Source organism: Rhinolophus hipposideros, assembly GCF_964194185.1.
Source record: "Rhinolophus hipposideros genome assembly, chromosome: 8".
Lineage (NCBI taxonomy): Eukaryota > Metazoa > Chordata > Mammalia > Chiroptera > Rhinolophidae > Rhinolophus > Rhinolophus hipposideros.
In genome coordinates this window covers 40,179,961-40,203,571 of record NC_138054.1, presented here as the reverse complement: position 1 = coordinate 40,203,571, position 23,611 = coordinate 40,179,961, and the positions used below count along the sequence as shown (strand labels likewise).

Below are 23,611 nucleotides of genomic sequence, written 5' to 3'. Positions count from 1 at the left end.
CTTTTCTATTATCTTTTAGTCTCTATTTCATTTATTTCTACTCTAATCTTTGCTATCGCCTTCCTTCTACTAACTTCAGGCTTAGTTTGTTCTTTTTCCAGTTCCTTGCGGTATAAAGCTAGTTTGTTTATTTGAGACATTTCTTGTTTCTTGAGATAGGCATTTATTGTTATGAAATTTCCTTAGAACTTTTTTGCTGTATTCCATAAGTTTTGGTATATTTACATTTTCATGCTTCAAGATACTCTTTGATTTCCCTTTTGATTTCTTCTTTGACCCACTGGTTTGTTCAGTAGCACTTGCCTCCTTGCTTGATGTATTCCAATCTTCTGGGCTTCTTTCTTTTCATGAAGTATCATATGCTCACTCCTAACTCAGGAATTTTGCTCTTACTATTTCTGGTTTAAAAGCTTTTCCCAGGGTTTTTGAAAGGCTGGATTCTTCCTAGTCTTCATATTTTGGTTTAAAAGTCAGCTCTTCATGAAAGCCCTCCTCTGCTTGCTACAACCATGAGGCAACTCATTGCACATAGTCATTCTCTATTAGGCCAACTGTTTTGTGTTTTTTTCATAGCATTTGTTACTATTTGAAATTACGTGACTTTTAAATCTCCACATATTGATAAATTTTCCAGTTTTCTTGTAATTGATTTCTAGTTTCATACCATTGTGGTCAGAAATGATGCTTGATATAATTTCAATTTTCTTAAATTTATTAAGGCTTGTTTTGTGGCCTAACATATAATCTAGCCTGGAGAATAGTCTATATGTGCTTGAGAAGAATGTGTATTCTGCTGCTGTTGGGTGGAATGTTCTGTAAAAGTCTGTTAAATCAATCTGTTCTAACGTGTTAAGTTCAATGTTTCCCTATTGAGTTTCTGTCTGGATGATCTATCCATTGTTGTAAGTGGGGTTTTAAATTCTTCTACTATTATTGCATTGCTGTCTATTTCTACCTAAAGATTTGTTAACATTTGCTTTATATATTTAGGTGCTCCTATTTGACGTCCATAAATATTTACAAATTATATGTTCTTTTGTTGGACTGACCCCTTTATCATTATATAATGACTGTTTTATCTCTTGTTATACTCTTTGGCTTAAAGTCTATTTTTCCTGATAAAATATAGGTACCCCTGCTTTCTTTCAGTTTTCATTTGCATCACATATCTTTTTTCACACTTTCACATTCAGTCTGTGTGTGTCCTTAAAGCTGAAGTGAGTCTCTTGTAGGCAGCATATAGTTGGGTGTTTTTCATTTTCTTTCTTTCTCTCTTTTCTTTTCTTTCTTTCTTTCTTTCTTCCTTCCTTCCTTCCTTCCTTCCTTCCTTCCTTCCTTCCTTCCTTCCTTCCTTCCTTCCTTCCTTCCTTCCTTCCTTTCTTTCTTCCTTTCTCTCTCTCTCTCTCTCTCTCTCTCTCTCTCTCTCTCTCGCTCTCTCTCTCTCTTATTCATTCAGCCACTCCATGTCTTTTGGTTGCAGAATTTAGTCCATTTACATGAAAGTAATTATTGATAGGTATGAACTTACTATTACCAGTTGGTTGACTATTTTGTAATTCTCTTTTTTTAATTAAATTTATTGGGATGATATTGGTTAGTAAAATTATATAGGTTTCAGGTATTTTGTTCTCCTCTTGCTCTCTTGCTTTGTGATTTTATGCTTTTCTATACTGGTGTGCCTAGATTCCTTTTTCTTTTATGTATTACATATATAAGTTTTTGTTTTGTGGTTACCATGAGGCTTACATAAAATATCTTATAGTTTTAACAGTCTATGTTAAGGTAGTATTTTAATTCTGAACACATACTAAAGCTCTACATTTTTAATCTCCCTCCACCATTTTATGCTTTTAATGTCACAATTTAATCTTTTTGCCTTGTGCATCACTAATTATTATAGCTATTTTCTTTTACTATTTTTGTCCTTTAACCTTCAGACTACATTTATAAGTGATTTACCCGCCACCATTATAACATTTGAGTATTCCAAATGTTTAACAGTGAGATTATACTTTCATGTGTTTCACTATTATTAGTGTTCTTTATTACAATCACCCTCATATTGAATGTAAGCTTCATAAGTGCAGGTAGCTCGTCCATTCTTTTGCACTATAACCTGAGCATTTAGAACACTGAGACATAACAGCAGCTCTGTATATATGTGAATAAAAATAAAAATATAATCCTATTACCCAGAAATAATTACTGTAATTATGTATATGTCCTTTCAGACTTTTCCTCTTGCATGTATAGATGTTTTTATACATGTGATATTCACACATCACAACACACCCACCAGACAGAATTGTACTATACAGGACACTTTAGTAACCTGATTTCTTGAATTAACAATATATCATGAAAAAAAAAAACCAATATATCATGGGCATGTTTACATGACAATAAATATATCCCTACACAATAACATGACAATAAATATATCCCTACACAATAATTTCTAATGATTAAATAATATTTTTATTATATGAATATACCATTATTCATTTCATCAATCTCCTGTTGATAGACATTTAGGCTGTTTCTATTTTAATATTACTATTACATAGTACCTATAATACTAGAAATTTTAATCCAAATTTTCATTGATAACTTTCTAGGAGGAAAACTACTGAATCAAAAGAATATACATATTTGCTAAAACTAGATCTTTTCATATTTCACTACTACCAGGAGAAAATGAGATGCTTTGTCTCCTCATTCTAGTCAACACTGGAAATTTTAATCTTTTCAATTTATTTGACAACTTAATAAGCAAAAATGATAATTATTAATTTGCATTTTTAAACTGTGGTTGAATAGTATTTTCTATTTTTATTGGCCATTATATTGCTATGTCCTGTTTATGACTTTTGCCCACCTTTATATTGGATGATCATTTTTTTCTTTTTCATTTTGTAAAAGCAGCTCATACAATAAAGCTATTGTCAGATAAATATGTTGAAAATATTTCTTTTTCCTAGATTGCCATTTTTAACTTTGTATTCAGTGGGTTAAGGTGGGTTTACTTTGTGTGGTAATGTACTTTAAAATTTCTGTTATGTATTCTGGCTTTGGTTTTATTTAGAAAAGACTTCTTTACTACATAACTTTGTAAATATACCCCTGCAGCATTTTCTTCTGTTACTTTTTTTGGTTTTATATTTTATATATAAAATCTATTTTATATACAAAATCTTCAGTGTTTCAGTATTCATTTGTAGGAGATAAATATCCAATTTTATTTTATATTTATGAATAGCATTTTAGTTAATTCAATACCATTTATTTAATAACCTATCTTTTTACTAGTGACTTGAAATCCCATCTTTATCACATTGAAAATTTATATTTGTAATTGGATTTGTTTCTTTCTGCCTAGTTCTATTATAGCTCCACACTATTTTAATGATTGAAATCTGATTTTTTTAATAAAGATTTTCACTTATTATTAAAAATTTTAAGCATACATTAATTTTCTTGTTAAAATTTCAAATTAATACACTTTTAGTAAAGAATTAAAACAATTGGGAGGCTTAAAATGTGTATTAGACTCGCATAGATGGCTCAGAAACAAATATATAAATTTATGGTATGATAATTGTGGTATCAGGAATCAGAGTGGGAAAAAGCATATTATTTAACAAACCATTGTGATATAATTGGTTCTGCAAGTGGAAAAAAAATGAAAGTTTGGTTCCTACTTCATTCCATACACACAAATAAATCCCAAATGGATCAGAAATAGAAATATAAAAAGGAAAACCATAAAAATACTAGAGAAATATAGGTGAATGTTATTTTCAGGAGGAGGAAGGCAAATATAATCATGACACAAAATCCAGAAACTATAAAGGAAAATCAACAGAATCAACTCTTGAAAATATAAACATAATTTTTAATGGCTCCATTATATTACTTTAACTTGATGGGCCATAATTTACTATCATCCACATATTGCTGGATATGTATAGCTTATAATACATTGTTATAATACATTGTTATAATACATTGTTATAATACATGTATAGCTTATAATACATTGTTATTATAAATAATACTTTAATGAACATGTTTGGATTATGCTAGGTTTGTCTTTGAATCTTTATGTACTGAAATTTGTGGTATCCAATGTTTGTTGGCAATAAGTGGATCATGGGCTTAGGTCTGGAAAATGTATTGTTATAGGGGACCTTCTAAAAATAGTCTATTTTAAAGAACTAGCAATTTTAGAGATTTGTATTTTTCCCACCCGGTGCTCTCTGTCCTTCATAATGGGAAGGCTTTGTTGGCAATGTCTAGGAATTTTCAGTTACTGGAGTTAAAATAAGAATTACACTGTAGATCCAAATTCAGTCCACTTATGCAGGCAACGAGGACCTCTTATAAGAGTCAACTTGTCTCCCATTAACTCAACCTGACATGATTAAAGCGTTGCCTCCCCACTCAAATCCTGGTTTCTCTTGATTGTCTAGAATAATTCTACTCCATGAATTATGGTAACTCCCTTCTGAATCTACTTTTTTTTATCTGTAGATTGTGAACAATGAGTTCCACAGTATGGGTGGGGAACACAGGCAACACACAGAAGTGTTCTGAGTCTTGTTTGCTGTTGTTGTTAGTGGTAAGGGGGCTGTGGTTGGCTTCCCTTCCCCCCCCCTTACTACCAGTTTTTATAGAAACTGGACTGGTTATGAAGAAGTAGAAGATCTATGAACGATCCCGTGTATTGACAGAAAAGAAATGGACTAGTGAGAAAGAAGGATAATTTTCTTAGTGTGAGATTTACGTCTTGTTTTGTTTTAAGGTAAAGAAATAAAAAATACAAAAACACTTGTTTTCAGAAAGGAAAACTTCTATTATGATTAACATTATAAAGGACATTGATGGGACATTTCCTAATTTGTTTCATCTACTCAGTCATTGTCTGCAGCAGCCAAGTTGCCTTGGAAAGCCTATCACACACTGAAGACTTTCTGGGTGTGCCCCTCACTTGGAAAGGGGGAGTGATTTCTCAGTAGGCTCTGTGGCAAACACAACTCTAACACCTGCAATGCCTAGATTTTCAGCAGCGAATCAATCAGAACTCAGTCTTCCAAAAGTCCCTTTCATAAGGCATTTTAAAATACAGCTTCTGATAAAATCACTGGTCCAACTCATCCATTATAATTATATTTTTTTCACTAAGCAGAGTCTTCATGCATTCTAATAAAATGCTGCCCAATTATGACGTCTTAAGTCATATAGTACAAAACCTTCCAATTGCTTATAAACTGTTTCTAGGAAAGTGGGGGAGGGAAGGCTTCCCTTATGAATTTCAACCTTGTGAAGTAGTCTAGTAAGATTAATGTAAAAGTGATTTCTAGGGTATAGCTTAAACAGTAAAATCAGACAAAGCAAAGGCAGCCATACTCACTCATTGGGGGTGCCCTTCTGGCCACAAAAGTGGCCCTGGCTGTCTGTAGGGTAAGCCACTCTCCTGGGGTCGCCATGTACCCAGGCTGCAGGGAAAAGAAAGGACAAAAGGCCTATCAGCAACAGCTGGCTAAAAGCAGTTTGATTGGAGAAATTAGAATGTAGCCACTGCAACACACCAACCTCTGCCTATAGTCACAGAAGATTATTGATTTTCTTCAAAGAGTAATTTCTTAATGAAAAGTAAAATAAAATATGGATGAATCAGTCAGAGAGCACATTTTTCTTACTCTTTCAGGATTCATCTGGGTTGAAGCCAAAACATGAGGTAATGCACTTAGAAAATGACATTGATTAAAATGTGAATTAGAGGGCACGCTACAGAAGCTTGGTTGGCTAGAAGTCATTTTTTTCTAGGGCTCAAAACTAAATGACTTCATAGCAGAGCTAATAATTTACAGTAAATAGTATGATGTAATTCTTTTGGGTTATACTTAAGTGAAAACCCTTAAAAAAGTCAAACAATGAAACTATAATGCCCAAGTCAAATTGACCAGTGTTTTATGATTTCATGTGACATTAAAAAAGGCAAACAGTAGCAACTTCAGAAGCAATACATAGTAAAGATTTACTGTGCATTTTGTCTGATAATCTCAAAGCTTACTATAAATATCAAGTATTCTTAAACTTCATGAAAACTGAATACTCAGTTTTATTTTCTCTGAAGATGCTGGGCTCTCCCCCACATAAATTCATCACCATTATTTTCCAAGAATTAGAAACTTGACTTGATGGCTAGACTATAGAATCACAGAAAATAACATGCATTAACTACAATTAGGTAATACTGTCTAATTCTAACTGAAATTTCTAACTTCTTCAATTTGATTACTAGCAATCCTGAAAATCTAGGAAATGTATTGGTCACCTAATACTAGCCTCTATATATGGAAAACGTACCTCTTTGTCCTTTGCTTCCTTTAACATTTGCCCAGCTATCTCCTTACCCACATTTATTGGATTTGACAGTTCATGTTATAATTCGATAACCCTTATGTACACGGCCAGTGTGACTTGGGAAGATAAAAAAATAAAATCAATCCTAAATGAGAATTTTAATATGGCAGGAAATTTTTCTCAATAATTTTTCTTATCCATCCAAGCCTCTCCTTTTAGTATTAAGTACCCAGAAAAGTCTCCTTTGTTTAATTCTTTCCCCAATGTCATAGAGGCCAAATCGGTTTCATCTTCTAATACCTTCTTATAAAATCTGACTCATTTGGGCAGCTCTTCACTGCCTTATCTTCCCGTTTTTATTTCCCAGAATAAAGAAAGTGGACTATAAATATGGCATGTAAACGACATTTAAGCGTTCAATGTGCAATGTCTCCAGATACTATTTTATTAAATTCTGTTTTATATCTTAGTTTATCACATTTTGGCTAAACCTAAGAAAAAATCTAATTTTACCTGACTCTATTTTCTGTAATACGTTTCTTTTAACTTTATCCTGAAATGTTTTATTTCTTTTCCATACAATTATTAAATCAGAAATGGGCACCCCTAAAGAAGCACTTGGACTGCTGGGTTTGCTACTTCGTGTATTTATGACTCTGAATAAGTCACTTAATTGTTTTGAGTCAACTGGCTTTCTAATTTGTTCCTATAAAATGGGTATAAGAATACCCAGCCTCAAAAGAAAGTTGAGAATATGAAAGAAGATAACGACAGTACAGTGCCTAACATGGTGCTTGGCATACTGTGTGGACTGGGTCATATTAAGTCCCATCTTACCTGGGTTTCATCAAAACCAAACACTGAGGCGCTGACTTTGATACAGGTAGTTAATTTGGGAAGTGATTCCAGAAAGCTTAGGGGGTGTGAGGAAAGTGAGGGAGCAAAGCCGATGAAGGGCATATTAATGAGTGGGACACTGTGTGGGCAGCAGTGTCTCATCCTGCGGGGACCTCCTGAGGAACCATGTAGAACACGCCTGTCACTGGGCATGGACAAACTGCCTGCCATAGTGGCAAGCCAACTATGGGAAAGAGGGGTGGAGCATCAGCAGTATTGACTACAGTTCCGCCCCCTCGTTTCAGCATCAATCAATTGATCAAAGAATTTGACTTGACAGGTATATATCCTGGGCTAGAAGTCATCCCAGCATTGACAGTTTGTCAGAATTCTCAAGAAACACCTGAAAAAGAGAGGCTACAGCTTGTAGAAGGCTTAGAGAAGAGCTGGGACCTGAGAAAGAGAGAAAAAGGACTAGGATTTGGACAGGGGGCCAGAAGTAAGGAATAGTTATGGATTGAGGGAAGAGAACAATAATGAACTTCCATTTATTAATTGCTTACAATGTGTCAAGTACTATGTTAAAGATATCATATCCATGGTCTCATTTGAGTCTCACAGTACCTCTGTAACAGGATTTCACAATAACCCTATGAGGTAGATAGTATTTTCACCTAAATTTTATAGATAACTGCAGCTTAGAGTTTTATTTACTTCTCAAGATCACACAGTGATTGAAGTGGCATAAACAGGGCTTGAAGTTAGGTGTGTTGCTCTAGGCCCGTGCTTTCACCACTAGACTATAGTAGCAATGATGGTGCCCACTAAAGAATAGATCAGGAATAAGATTGTTAACAGTGGAAAATAACAAGGATTTCCACTACATGAGGATCAGCTGTATGTGGACACATATGGTAGGGAAGGAGATGAGGGAGGTACTTTTGGAGTCTTTGTCATTTGAAAAGAACTTTGTATTTAACAGGAGAGACAGAGTGTCTGACTGTGAGGGATATGATGCCTGGGGACAAAAGACAGGGAGACAAAGATAGAAGTGTCAGGGAAGGAATTTTCCATATTGATTTTGTAGTTTTGGATGGTGGCAGGTGGCTGTGTTTACTAAGCTGTGGCTCCCCCTCTCCATGCAGCCTCTGGCACAGAAGTTGTACTGCAGGTGGTCTGTGTTTGAGCTGGAACATCAAGTCTTTGAGCTGAGAGCTGCAAGGCCTTTCAACCAAGTCACCTCAGTCAAGGGCATTTAGTTTTCTTTGTCTTCTCCATCAAGCCTACTGTGTTTCCCCGAAAATAAGACCTAGCCGGACCATCAGCTCTAATGTGTCTTTTGGAGCAAAAAATAATATAAGACCCAGTATTCTATTCTACCCTATTCTATTATATTCTAAAGACCCGGTATTTTATATTATATTTATTATATTATATTTATTATATTACGTTATGTTACATTATGTTATATTATATTATATTACATTACATTACATTACATTACATTATATTATATTATATTATATTATATTTATTATATGAGACAGGGTTTTATATTAAAGTAAGACCGGATCTTATATAGATTTTTGCTCCAAAAGATGCATTACATCTGATGGTCCGGCTAGGTCTTATTTTCGGGGAAACACAGTACATCTGGTCCACCCCTGCTGGAGGAAAATAGCAGATAAAAAAATAATAATAAAAGGTGGAAAAGAAGATGTGCAGCAGCCGTAATTTTTTCCATTAATAAACTAAGGGACTTCTCACATTTTCTCCCTTTCTTGGAATTTCTCCATTCGTGGAAATTCTGGAATTGTACCGTCCAGTATAGTAACCGCCAGCTACATGTGTCTAGTGAGTACTTACATGTGGTTTATCTAAACTGAGATCTGCTGTAACTGCAAATGCACATCAGAGTGTAAAGACAGTATGAACAAAAAAGAATGAAACTATTTGATAATTTTATATTGATTGTCTTTGAAATGATAATATTTAGTTATAGCTAATAAAATATATCATTAAAATTAATCTTCCCTTTAAAAAATTTCCCTTAAATAGGGCTACTAGAAAATTTAACATTACATATGTGACACACATTGTATTTCTCCTAGACAGATGTGTTCTAGAATATTTCCCCACAGATGTCAAAGGCTCTCATATGAGGTGATGACTAGTGTCATCACCTCATGGGTTTGTATGTTAGTCCTTCTCCAGTCCCATTATACCCAACACATCCTTTCTGTAACGAATATTTATGATGCTCCTTTTATAATCTTGAAATACTACTCACAGATAACATAACTCACTCATACACACACTTCTTTAAAAAATTAACAAAATGCCCTAACTATAATGTAAATGAGAAATAAGAACAAAATAATTTATAATTAAACAGTATGCATATCAACGTGCAAATGCTCACATGTGACTAACCTAGAAGACATAGTGAAATAAGTTAGGTGCTTGCACCTACTGACAGAATCACTGAATGTGACAGCTATAATTGTAGGAGGATATGGGAGTACTATGTAAGGGACTCAAATAATACAAGTGTTGTTGTTAACGATATAATTTTCTAAAATAAACAAATTTTAGTAAATTCTAACAAAAACGTACAATCTTTCATCAAATTTCTTTGGTATTTATTAAAACTATGCAAAAATAATATTTTTAATTTTAAAACAGAAATTCTAGATACAAATATTAAAAAACATATTGTCAACTACATTAGTGGAACATGGGACAGTCAGGCAGGAAGTAGAGCAATTTGGGTTGTACAGAACTGTCCCAGATATAGCAAGACATCTACCTTCCCTGGTTCCCATTCATTAAATGCCAGTCGTACCGCCAAACATTGTGACAATCTAAAAAAGTCAACTCAAATGTCCCAAAAGACTCCTTAGGCAGTGGTTCTGCTTCAGTTGAGAACCACTGATTTAGATGATTGTTTACACTCTTAAAACTCTCAAAAAAAAAAAAAAAAGATGGATTCCCCATTGTCTTTTTTCTCCCAGATTTTTTTGGGGGGATATGCTAACATGAAGTTCTTTCTTATAATTTAATCCCATTTACTTGTATTCAGCTGATCACCATCTATGGTGACTTTCAAATATGCCCATAAATTATCTGACCTTGTTCCTTCAATGGGTGGTGCGTAATTCCCCTTCCTTTGAGTGTGGACTAGATTTAATGACTTGCTTCTAATGAATAGAATGTTGCAGAAACGACATTGGACAACTTCCAAAAGTAGGTCATATAAAGCATTGCACTTCCTCTTTGCTCTCTCTTTTAGATCACTAGCTCTAGGGAAAGCCACATGACTTGAGACACTCAGACAGGCCTATTGAAAAGCCCACATGATTGTCAGCTGTCAGGGAGACTGAAGCTTCCTGCCAACATCCACATGAGGGAGCCATCTTGAATGCTGATTCTCCACCTTAGTTAAGCCTTCAGGGGACTGAAGCCTTGGCTTACCTCTTGACTGCAACCTCATGAAGAATGTGGAGCCAGAGCCACCCAGCTAAGCTGTTCCCAATTCCGGAACACAGACACTGACTGTCATGCAGGGAGTCATCAGGCGGGGCCTCCTGTCCTGCTCCCCACATAAGAACGCAGGACATGGTGAGGCCAAAAAGGAACACCCACGGAGCCATAGATAGGGGAGTCAAACCAATATATTCTCACTGGCGGCTGGGCTGAAGGAACAGGAAGCAGGAGCCACACTGTTCACAACCTGCTGTCCACTTCTCTGCAATCTGCAACCCACACTCCTCCGTGCTAACTACAATCCGTGCTTGCCAGCCCAGCCACCATCTTCTTACTAGCCGCCATTCTTTTCTAGCTTAGCCACGGAGGTTATATTAGTGGCCAATGGCTCACTGGTTACAGCTGACAGCCAACTAGCCACAGCTGCTGGCCATCCAATCACAGTTGATGGCCATTTACTACCTGAGCCAGCACCTTTCTATGTGAGGCCGAGAGCCTGGAAACTGCTTTCTGGAGCTCTGTCCCCACACTGACATAAGAAATGTTTGTTATTTTTACATTACCAAATTTGGGAGTAATTTGCTATGCAGCAATAGATAACTGATCACTATACAGCTTTTAAAAAATATTTTATATACTTGAGGGAAGAAGTTAATCATCTTTCTCTTCTTCTACCTAATTATTCATGATATTTAAATCCTCTTTTCTGTTTGATTTATTTTGTTATGTTTTAAACTCATAGCTACCATGGTAGAATTTGAGTCATTTTTGTTTCTTTGCCATATAATTTAATACATGGCGCTCTCAACTTGATTTAAAATATTCCTTAGGGCCTAACCAATTATACAGTATAGGATATCTATTTATCTTAATTCCTCAAAGAATGTTAACATGACAAGTTTATTTGAAAACATTAGTCTAGAATATGGTCAAACTCCTATTCATTCACACTGAACTGGCAATCGTCATATTCCTATTTATTTAGTCATTCATTCATTGGGTCTTACTTGTGATTGACACATAAAGACTCTGAGGATATAGAGATGAACACATTCATATTTGGTATAATAACTGTTTCATAATTAACGCATTCTCCCCAAGGGAACTATAAATTATCCTGATTGGCCAGTGCAGATGGAAGATGGTTTCTGAAGAATGATAACAGATTCTCTTAAGCTTAATCAAGTCATGACCTTAATTTCAGCTGCTGTTCAAGTTATAGTCTCTCTACTAAAACAAATGAAAGCAGCCTCTGCCACCTTGGATGCAGCAATTTGTCTAACAAAAGCTTTCCCATTCCCAATAAATAGAAAACACCAGGAGCATTTGCTTTCATCTGGCAGGGAGAGTACTACTTCCTCACTCTATTCCCTCAAGGTTATATGACCACCTAGCTCTTTGCCACAACTTAGTTTGTAGGGTTTTGATAATATCCTTACTCAACAGGGTATCACACAGATTCCTTACATTGATGGCATCATGCAGAAAAAATATGGAAACTACTGGATATCATGTAATATTGATGCCTTTGAAAGACATATGTATGCTAATAGATAGGAAACAAGTTTCATGAAAATGCAAGGATCTTTCAATAAAGACCCGATGAGTCCAGGAGTGATATCTCCTCCAAAGTAAGTGATAAGTTGTGGCACCTTGCATTTTCTGCTATTAAGAAAGAGACACAATGCTTATCACCTGTCAGATCTGAGTAGGGCTAAAAGAAATAAAATGCTTTTCAGATCATCCAAGCTGCTCTGCAAGCAGATCTGCCACTAGGTCTGTCTGGCAGAATGGACACCATGGTGCTTAAAACATCTGTCAGAGGACAAATGTCTATTAGAGAATCACAGTTAGAGGTCCCTGGATTTTAGAGAAAAATCCATGTTCTTTCAGCAAATAATTGTTCTCTTGAGAAGTAGCTCCTGGATCCTGAGTGATCGTCCAATGACATAAGCCCATCATGAACTACCCAATAAGCCTAAAGTTGGCTGTGCCCAGCAGCATGCCATTATTGAGTTGAAGTGGTAGATTCATTCAACACTTGAGAAGGTTGCAGAAGACAAGGAAGTTTCATTAGAAGATTGCTCACAATAACAGTGTGTTGACTCCTGAGGCACAGCTTAAACACATGCTTATGGCTCATGGAAAAGTCCCTATGATCAGTTGACTGGGAAGGAAAAAAATTAAACCAGATTTATAGATGGCTAGGGAGAATCTGTTGATCAGGGCTAATTTTTCCAGTTATCTACTCCCCCCTCTATCTATTCCCATTTATCTATCCCCCATTTATTTATTCATAGAGTCCAATTGTTTGGCCACATTATCATGGACTGGAAAAGAAAAATATTAGACAATAAATGGCAAGGAAGTCTGAGAAATAATTAAAAGGACTGACCTCAAAATGGACCCAGAATATAAGATATTTTTGTCTCATGTGGCTGCTAGGTAAAGACCCTTTTGTAGAGGTATTTTTTAATAATCAGATGAAAAGCACTTGTTCAATGACTCTGTGAAAAAGTAATCATGACAACAGGGATGAAGATTATGAATGGACTTCTGAATGGATTATGAATGGATACCATGGATTTTTATGGATTTTTACTCACAAAGGCTGACCTGGCTCCTAGCAATGCTTACGTGATACCCTGCCAGCAGTGGATGGCCAACACTGAACCCAGTCACCCAAAAGTAGCCAGCCATGAGGAACAGTAGAATACCATATGGAAGATCCAGTTAAAGCACCACTTACGAAGCAATACCTTTCAAGGTTGGGTTGCTGTTTTCTAGAAAACAGCAGGGTCGTGGCAGGAAACACATATTGTACTCATACAGGATAATTTAAGAAAGAAAGATCTCTAAAAGTATGAGTAGCGTCTTGGGAAACAAACAAGAGTTGGTGCAGAACCCGGAGGCTAGTAACAATAGAAAACCATTTTCACCTGTGGACCTGAAGCGGCAAGGCAGGAAGGGGTTACCTATATCTAGAGAAAGAAGCCAAAGGGAAAGAAGTGACTGACAGGACTTGGAGCCCTAGGTAGAGAGGTATAGCCAACCTGAGGTGGTCCTGAGGTGATCACCAGAGAGTCAGAGGAATGAATTCCACAAACTCATTCTCCTATCCCGCAATCTATTGTCGATACCCCTCACTGACCAAACCATATTGGAAGCCACAGGAGAAGAGAGTCTGTTGATGTAATCCTTATAAATTAGATGCCAGTTTCACAGGGGACAGAGCACAGTAAAGAGGGTAAAGAGAGATGGGGAAGGGGGAGGGGTAATGAAAAATACCCAGCCTATATTCTGAACAAGTGACCAGCCTATTCAAGAGTGGAACTTTAGATATATTCAGCAAGAAATTTCAGACTTTATTAAAAACAAACAAAAATAATTTGAGATATAAGGTTTTCAGATTCTCTTCTATCAGAATTTACTGCCACATGTGACAGCAAAAAAAATAAAAAGGAGCTAAACGATGCACATTCTAAATTTTGGAGTCTGAAATAGAAGGGGTCAGAGTAGGAGGCAAAAGATGGGACAAAGCATATTTTTAAAACAGACTTGTAAAAAAATAGACAAATAACTGAAAGAAAATGGAAAAACAACTAAATAAGAAACTAAATTAGACTTTTCATAATATCTTTGTTTTCTTTATTAGCAAGACTGACTATGCTGATTACTTTAATACACTTTTTCTAATTATTTTAAATAAATGTTAGTCTACCATTATTAACAACCTGTTCAAGGTTTTTATTCACATTATGAGATAGCTTTTTTTTTTTTTAATGGGAAAGAAGTAGTTGAAAATAATGAGGACAGAAACGTATTCATTCATTTCTTCATCCACTCTACAAATATTTTTGAGTGCCTGCTACATATCAGCATCATGCTAGACCCTGGGTAGATAAAGGTCCTTGCTCTCCCAGAGCCTCCAGTCTATCAAGGAAAATAGATTTTAATGAACTAATTGCACACAAAAAGTGAAGTTACAATTCTGACAAGTACTACAAAAAAGCAATACATGGCACAAAGAGAGGGATTCGTAGAGGCAAATGACCACATGAGGGAGGTCGGGGATGATGACCCTGAAGAAGTAATGCAGGAGCTGAGGCCTGGGTACGGGGGATGGAAAGAAAACCAAGGTGATGCATACGTAGGCTGGAGCATAGCTCCAGATACAGATGGAGAGGCAGTATCTTAGGTTATTTTCTACAATAAATTACAGGAAGATTGTTTTAGCATAACATTGTTATCAGTGAAAGCCATGCCATGCATAGCAGAGGCTCTGTTCAGGTAGGTCCTTCTCTTCCTATTCAAAATTTCCTTGAAAAACTCAAGGTCATTACACATTCAGTGTCACTCATCTTAGTGTTTAGTTTCTTTCTTAATTGTCGCTCCAGAACTTGCTTTATATGAAGGAAGAGCTCTCATCATTCCTAAAAATGGATGTAGTTTATTATATCTGAAAATGCTACATGTAATATTCATTAGTAATATCTAATAGTAAATACATCTTTTTTGAAAGACCCATGAAATCCTTTGAGATATTCCTGGTTTAAAAAAGCCCAGAGGAGATACGTCTGACATATTTTATTTACTCTATAGTATAAGCGCTAACTTTAGGAAAAAACAAACCTGTATTAGTAGGTGTGGATTATCATAAAAAATGTGCTCCTCTCTTTAGTGGTTACATAACAGAGGCTAATTTGGCAAATGATCACTGAATGTAAACAACGACACTGCAGCAAACTGACTGCATACTCCGTCTCACAGGGCAAGACTGCAGCTATCACACTGCTCATGATTTTTGCTTGCAAAAGAATACCTGCTTTTTACTTACTCCCCTAGTGCCATTTTCTGACACTCCGTGTTTTAAGCCTATCTCTGTGTGGAATTGAGGGTGAGGGGAGTGGAAGAAAGGAGGCAAAAGCATTAGCGGAGTATCGCGGGGTTCTGCCCTGCCCCCTCCCAGTAACCTTTATTACTTAAAGAATCCTCATTCACTGTCTCTTAATTTCAGCTGCTAACAAAAGGCGGTAGAGCATGGTGGTTAAGAGCACAGGTTCTAGAGTTAAACTGCTGGGGTTATATTGGTAAATAGAACCAAAAGACCAAGTTACACAGCAATGAATACCAATCTAGATTGATCATCCTTTTCCCTTAATTGTCTCACTGTTTTAGAAATAACTTTAAAAGATCACTGTAAGTAAAGCTGGTATGTGTGTGTAATAGAGAACAGAGAAGAGAGAAGAGAAATTATTTGTAAAACACTCCTATCTGAGTAATTCATAGCAGATAAGCAAAGATTGGTAAGAGATGGGAGGAAACTTTATTCCAGCAAATTTTCTTTTCACTCATATCAAGGAAATATATGTTCCGGAAGTACCAGGAGAAAGTATTATTATCTAGTATTATGTCTCATTTTCAAATATTTGCAAGGCCTGTTCTTGTGCTGCTCTAGGGTTGTGTCAGAAGTTGCAGCCATTAGAAAGCCCTCTGTCAAGGAGAAAATGTGATTAGACCAACTGCTCGCACTGACACTTAAAAATTAACTGCAAATCTGTTTGGGGCAGCGAAGGCATTCCCTGAACACTTGCTGGTTGGGAATGTTGGCTTTCAAATCATTATTTTGTATCCCTTAAAGGTACATTTTAACTGTTTTAATATGTGAAGAACAGGCCTGCCAAATTGTGCTTATGGCTTTTTAACACAAGCAATTTACAAATGCAATGAAGCAGATAATAGGACACATGATACCGAATGTGAAAATCTGTGTTGATGACACTGCTGCCGTAGAAGCATTTTTGGAAGCAGCCCTGTATCCATCCAGTTGCCTGGATATGAAAAATACTGTTTATCATTTCACAGGTGGCCTCTTCCACCCAGTGGTAAGTTTAGGGTCGCGTCCTTGAGCACAAATCAGTCTCTCTCATGCTAGCAATATTCCACTTGAAATCATATGCCATGCATGTATTCCGCAAAATACAACAAACAGTAACAATATCACTCAACACTAAAAAAAAAAAAATGTGTTCAGGTAACAATCAAAACTAAGTGCTTTTTTTGTAAAATGAAGACTTCCAAACTAAAAGGAAGTGTAGAGGCACAGTTTAATTTGTAAACAATTATGTTTGTTAAGAATGCAAAAGGACATTTAATACTGGTTCTCTACAAATATAACAATTTTTTCATGAAATTTATTAAAACAATTGAAAAAATAATAGAAGCACAGTTCTTTAAATTTCTTACATTTTATTGGAAGCCATGATTTTACTTTGCTAAAATAATGTTTCCAAGCTGTGATCTGATAGGTAGGCTCCTTTAATTCCTAAGTAGACTAAGAGCATAGTGTGTGACTTCCTGTCATTGTCACTCTCCATCACCAGTTTCCCCTTACAGTGAATATTAGGATCATAACACCAAGCTCACAAACTACAACAACAGGATTATCCTGCCTGGTGGGACATAATTTCATTTTTAAAAATTATATTTATATATTAGTAAGAGAAACTGTTGCCTGCTTCTCTGTAGAGACAGAATAAAAAAAGCCATCTTGGAATTATTTTTGTCAGGTGACCTCTAAAGAAGGACCTCTCAGTTATGAAAATACAGTTTTTCCCTTTTTTAATATCCCTTGGGATAGGGAAAACCAAGTTGCTTTAAGAGAAGGAAGGGACAAGAACTCAAACTTTTCTCGCAGAGATTTCAATTTAGAACGGAAGAGACTGATCTTGAACTAGGTCTGCAGGCCAGAAAGACTACAAATACCCTCAAAGGGAACTTGTCATGAAGGCAGAAACTGGGGTGGTACCCTAGGCTTAATAGCAGGGCCTATAAGTAGGGACTTCATGTTGACAATAGTCACACTTTGGGGAGTAATGGCCATGTTCTGCCTCAAGACTTAACAAGTTATAACTTTAAAAAGTTATGTCAGAAACTACTACAGCAGCGGAAGGATCCAGATGAGCAATCAGCTAAGAAATGATGCCAAATGGCACCAACTAAAACGTCTGAGCTCCAGTAGAATATAGGTCTCTCTCTCCACCTAAAAACTGGAAATAAGACTGCCTCCTTTTTGGCATTTTGGGGCAGTTCAGGTCAGGGAAAAAAATGATATGCTGAGTTCCCTAAGCAATGAACGGAAAAGTAGACGTTCATTGGACTGGACTGTATTATTATTACCGGACAGTATTATTACCCCAATACCATGAACACAGGCATCAATACCAGATATGACGGGGTCAAGTGCGATCGCATTTGATTACTAATTTAACTATTTTCTTTATTCTCTACCTCATTCCGTGAAGGATTTAAGACTGAAATCTGTAAACCTCTTCCTCTCTGTACTTGGTACTTTCAGTCCTACTATGTCCAGTTGTCCCATGATAGCCTTTCTTTAATTCTTCACACTGATCTATAAATTACTGGCACATCCAGGCCCTTTACTGGTGTGCTTTGGCTTGGTTCATTTCTCTTTTGGAGAAGCAATCCTAAGCCTCACCAGATTCAAGCGGAAGGGATGCAGACCCCACTTCTCAATGGAAGGAATGACAGAATTTGCAGCCATGGTTAAAACTACCGTGGTCCAGCCTCTGACTACCAATTGTTTACATTCCCTTTGCAAGCAAATATGCTTACACGCTCTCAAGTTTCTCAGAAGTCTCATCTAAGGAAAGAATCAGGCTCAAGGTGTGGATCTCATCACTTCAGTCCAGGTGTAGTCGAGGCCCTTCAGGGTCTTCTCAGGATAGCTGAGTTCATAGGTCCATTCCCTATTTCCCACATTATCATTGCCAACAGCACCGCCAACTTTGTCACCACTGGTAAGTAACAAGGTGCCCTTCCCTTCTGCTTCCAATGACGTGTTCCTCTTTTTCCTTTAAACTCACAAGACAGTCTCCTCAAAACCCTCTGGGCTTCTGAACAGCACCTGGTTTTCAAACCTATGCCTCTGTTTCAGGTTTTTATTTTCAATCTGGACTTTGGAAGCCAGAAATTTAGGGAAGGCTCAGTTTGGTCCCTTGGGGGGGTTTCTCATGCAGTTAGATGTTGACAGGGGCTTCAATCATCTGAAAACCCCGTGGGGCTGACAGTAAACATTATCTGTCCCTGGGAGCTCAGCCAAGCCTGTGGACCAAGACCCCTATGTGTGGCTTCTCCGTGTTGCTTGGGCTTCTCACAGCACGATGACAGAATTCTAAGCTTGTTTGCATTAATTTACTTTCTTGTTAACTTCCTATTGTCTCAACTCACAGGGATGATTATTCCTAAGGAAAATTAAAAAACAAAACCAAAAACAAACTTTGGACCCTAACTCCAAGTGCTTCCTGTGTAAACACAACAAAAAAATAACTCACTCAACTGGAAATCTATTTGAAAAGAAAAAACAATATTGAATGTTAAAATTGTGCTGTTATTGTACACATAATGTCATAATGTCAGCACAAGGATAGCAAGGAACATTTTGCATAATAAATATTCCTTTTTTTTTTTTTTTTTTGCTAGTCAGCACAATAATTGAACAGCAGCCCTCAGTGAAGTAGGACAAAAGAGGGCTATTATCATAAATGTTAGTTTGATCTTTTGGGGAGATTTGATTACCTCCTACCCAGGCTCACTTAACCCACTTGAACAGAGGTTCTACTTTTCATCAGTCAAATGTCAAGTTCCTTTGTTGCATCCTAGCTGGCCATATTTCGCAGAAAGGGCAAAGAACAGTTTTTCCTCAGAAGAATTTGTGAGGAACGAAACTCTTTCATGGTAAAACTTTTTATGAAAATAACATGGATGAAAAATAAACTTAAGAAGGTCCTGGTCTAACAAAATGGCTGAAGATGCCAAATTACTCATAACACATCAATGAAACTGACTTAGCCTCATCTTTCCCCAGGTGAAGGTATATGTTCCTTCATGTTAAAAAGTTCTTCATTCTCCTAGTAACTTCTGCCAATGATTTCCCTTCATTCTTCTTTCAGTCCAACATTGGACATAACAGAAAACTGAAACTGATCTCATAAGCAGCCTAGTAAGGCTATTTGCAGTTCAGGGGTGAAGAAAGTTATTTTGGTGTGCCACTCATTTTAATCAGTGTGGCCACAGGATTAATTTGGGAGAATTACTGAACTAATCCAACATTGAACATAGTTTTTCACTGAGGAACATTTACCCTCTAATTTTCTTATGTGAATTAAGGCATTTACAAATGAATTCGGACATCTTAAAGAAAAAGGCAAATTTCTTATCTTGCTCCAGAAGAAATGATGGCATGCTCTCCCACCTAGTCCCTGTACTATGTCGACAGGAAAGAGAGTAGCCCTGGCTTTCCCAGACACATGTAAGGACAGAAGGACTTTCTCTGTGGATTTCAACAGACTGGTTCTGAGATAGGGAGGAGAGACATCGATTATGCCAGAAGGCCTTCTAATAAAAAGATTCTGGGAACAGTAAAAGATCCTTATGAAGTTCCTGTATACATTCAAAATTGTGGGTTGCCATAGAAACAATTTAATAAATTGTTAAAATTCAGAATGACTAGATTATACAATGGTAGCTAACTACTGTCTATACTATTATGTAGCGTTACTGGTATCGCTGGATATTATTTCATTTACTTCTCACAATATCCCTGTAAAGTAGGTAGTGTTTCCGTATTTACAGATGAGAAAACTGAGGTTAAGAAACTACTCCTAGTCTCCAAATAATATGAGGAAACCCTAGATCTGCTTGACTCTAAATCTTTCTTTTATACAACTTTAAATTCTATGGCAAAAGTAAAAATAAACAAAAATTACATAGACAAGAAAGATGTATCCCAAACTTGGAGAAGCTAAAATTCCATTAGTTGTATAATAAGAAAATTCATTTTATTTATTTATAATATTTATTTATAATATTCAATTTATAGATTGTGTATTGTACTACAATTACACTGATGTTTAGAATTTAAAATACTTTAAAGAAATATCAAACAACTCTTCTAAAAGCTTGAGTATATTAGTTTTGTAATTTATATTCCTTTAGTCTTCTTTTCCTCCTTATCTTTCTGCCTTGCTTTTACAAATTCTCCAGTTCTAAGCAGTTTTTGCCTGGTATGACTGAGATGATCTTTTGGAAATTATTTTCAATTGCTGTTCACAAAGAATTTCTCTTATTGGTAGATAAAACTGAAAAGCAGGGAAGCGTATTTTCCACTGTTCCTCAGGTAGGCAGAGCCTTCTTTCTGCTAAACATTCTATCCACATTAAGTCCAGTCATTAGTTATTGGTACTGGAAGCTATTATCTAACTTCTATAGCCCCTACCCTGATGATAAAGTTTCCTAGGTCAACATCTAAAGGACAGGACTTATGTCTCTGGGGGGAAATGTGATAAATTCACATCAATTGCAAAATCTTTTTACAGAAAATATCCACACCAGTTCCTTTGGTAGCTTTTTAAAAATCCAAATTAAGCAAATCTCTATATTTTTCTTTATTTTTACTTTCACAGAAAAATCTTTAACTTAACAATAAATAATAGGGTATCTCTTTCTGATAGGCAAAGATAATAAGATTTTTTATATGTCAATAAATTATGTAGTGAAATTCTTAATAATTTATCCTTTTTAATTTTCTTATAAAAAATTTACATATTCGCTAAACTGATCTAAGCCCTCGTTCTTATTTTTTTTGTTTTAGTTGTACAAAGGAATCTAATAGACATTTATCATTTACATCTCTCACACAGTGATAACCCCCCTCCTCCTATCTACTACCCCTCTGACATAGCATACAGCCATTACATTAAGCCCTAGTTCTTATTAGTAAATAGTAACATGAACATAATTTGCTGCTTAATAGGATTTCAGAAGTAAAAATGATTAAAAGGAAATCATAAGTTTTTTTCTTCCTTCTTTATGATTGTATTTATTTAAGTAATTTGGGCTTAGCTTTGGAATAAAGTACTTTGTGTTTATTTTTCATTGTATCTGCTACCCAGTGAGTCCTGGTGAGCCACATTCCCTCCAGAAAAAGACAAGAATCAATAATAAGATTTGGGCAAGAAAATTATTAATGTTAACAATGTGACATTGACTTAGTTATTCCATTAGCAAATGTTAAAAATCTTCTATACCTGTATTTACTCACCTATAAGTCCTAAAATAATGTAGCCAATAATGAACAGTATGAAGATTATGAAGCACAGAACGTCTGTACAACTCCTAAAGACAAAAAAGAATAAAGAATTAAAAGGGGGTCCAAAATGACTTCTTGTTTACTGCACAAAACAGAATGGTGATATGACAGTTTCTATTCAACAATTCTGAAAGGTAGGTACATTGCATGCATTTCTGTCATCAAAGACTTCAGCAGCAATGAAGTGGTCATAATTCCATGACAGAAGAAGCTCCCCCAGGATCTGAAGCATTTATTCTTCCTTGGTTTTTTATTTGTAAAATGCTTTTAGGGGCTAGAGTATACCAACATCGAGTAACGATTATTATTATTTTTTAAAGATTTTATTGGGGAAGGGGAACAGGACTTTACTGGGGAACAGTGAAGTCAAGTTGTTGTCCTTTCAATCTTAGTTGTGGAGGGTGCCGTTCAGCTTCAAGTTGTTTTCCTTTCAGTCTTAGTTGTGGAGGGCGCAGCTCAGCTCCAGGTCCAGTTGCTGTTGCTAGTTGCAGGGGGCACAGCCCACCATCCCTGTGGGAGTTGAACCAGCAACCTTGTGGTTGAGAGGACGCTCTCCAACCAACTGAGCCATCTGGGAGTTCAGTGGCAGCTCAGCTCAAGGTGCTGTGTTCAATCTTAGTTGCAGGGGGCGGAGCCCACCATCCCTTGCTGGACTTGAGGAATCGAACTGGCAACGCTGTGGTTGAGAGCCCACTGGCCCACGTGGGAATGGAACCGGCAGACTTCGGAGTTAGGAGCATGGAGCTCCAACCACGTGAGCCAGCGGGCCGGCCCCTCGAGTAACGATTATTAAATAAAGGACTCATCATAAACTTTCTATGGGGAGTAGAGTTGCAACTATTCTAATGATTCAAAACTGTAATTTTCCCAGCTATCCTGTAAGCTAAATGTCATCTAATTAGGTTTCGAGAAAATTTGGCTCAGAGACTCAATGATTTGCTACTGTGCACAAGTCAAGCCAGAATCCAGCAGGGCTACTCAAGGTTTTCAACTAAAGTATTTCCTTTTCCCAGTATTATAGCTTGTTCAGTGTATAAGTGATCTGGAAGATCAAAGCCAATTCTTGAAAGTGAGAAACAATATAATCATTTTTTTATTTGAAACTTAATGAAGAATCTATTAGTAAGAAAAATATCAACCTATTTGACAGGATTAAAATTTGCACATGAGAAATATCTAGCCACTATGCTGTACACATGAAAGTAATATAAAATAATATTGCATGTCAACTGTAATTGAAAAAATTAAGAATTCAAGAAGAAACAAAAGTGGTGCAGGAGAATTTTCATAGGAAAAACTTCTTGCTCTGGAGGGCAAATGGATACGCTCTAATTGTTTAGCACAGGCAGATTGAAGTTACGCACTATGTTTAGTGCTGGTAGTTGTAATAATAATGAATAAAAATTGCACAGTAACCGACAGAGTATAAAGCCCTGTCATACCTTTACTGCTCTCACTGTGAATTTTCTAAGAATACCTTTAGATGGTTAGCAGTAGTAAAGTGAGTTGACTTACGGTCCAAGAGAGAAAGTTAACAAAAGCAAGAAAACATTTACGTCTCTAAGGCCAAACCTTTTGCATTTAGCAGTTATGTTAATATGATTACAATCTTTTTCTGTAAAGATTCAAATTAGTCATATCTAAAACTCCACACACATCCCTATTACTCTACCTCACAATAGGAAACAAATCTTTCATAGAGAAAGTTAATCATGAAAGTTAATCCTGACCAGACACAAACTACCATTT

At 36.2% G+C, this 23,611-nt stretch overlaps 1 protein-coding gene across 5 annotated transcripts in view; it reads right to left on the bottom strand.

Moving 5' to 3' along the window:
• The window catches only part of SLC44A5 (solute carrier family 44 member 5), a 319,228-nt gene that overhangs the window by 60,481 nt on the left and 235,136 nt on the right, over positions 1-23,611 (bottom strand). For 4 of the 5 annotated variants that reach the window (XM_081055083.1, XM_081055081.1, XM_081055085.1 and 1 more), the window contains exons 3-4: positions 21,815-21,888; positions 5,414-5,498 (exon numbers count right to left, since the gene is read on the bottom strand). In XM_081055083.1, coding sequence (XP_080911209.1) covers positions 5,414-5,498; positions 21,815-21,888 — 159 coding nt within the window. The remainder of the gene's footprint in view (positions 1-5,413; positions 5,499-21,814; positions 21,889-23,611) is intronic. The other variant, XM_081055084.1, reaches the window with a different exon arrangement.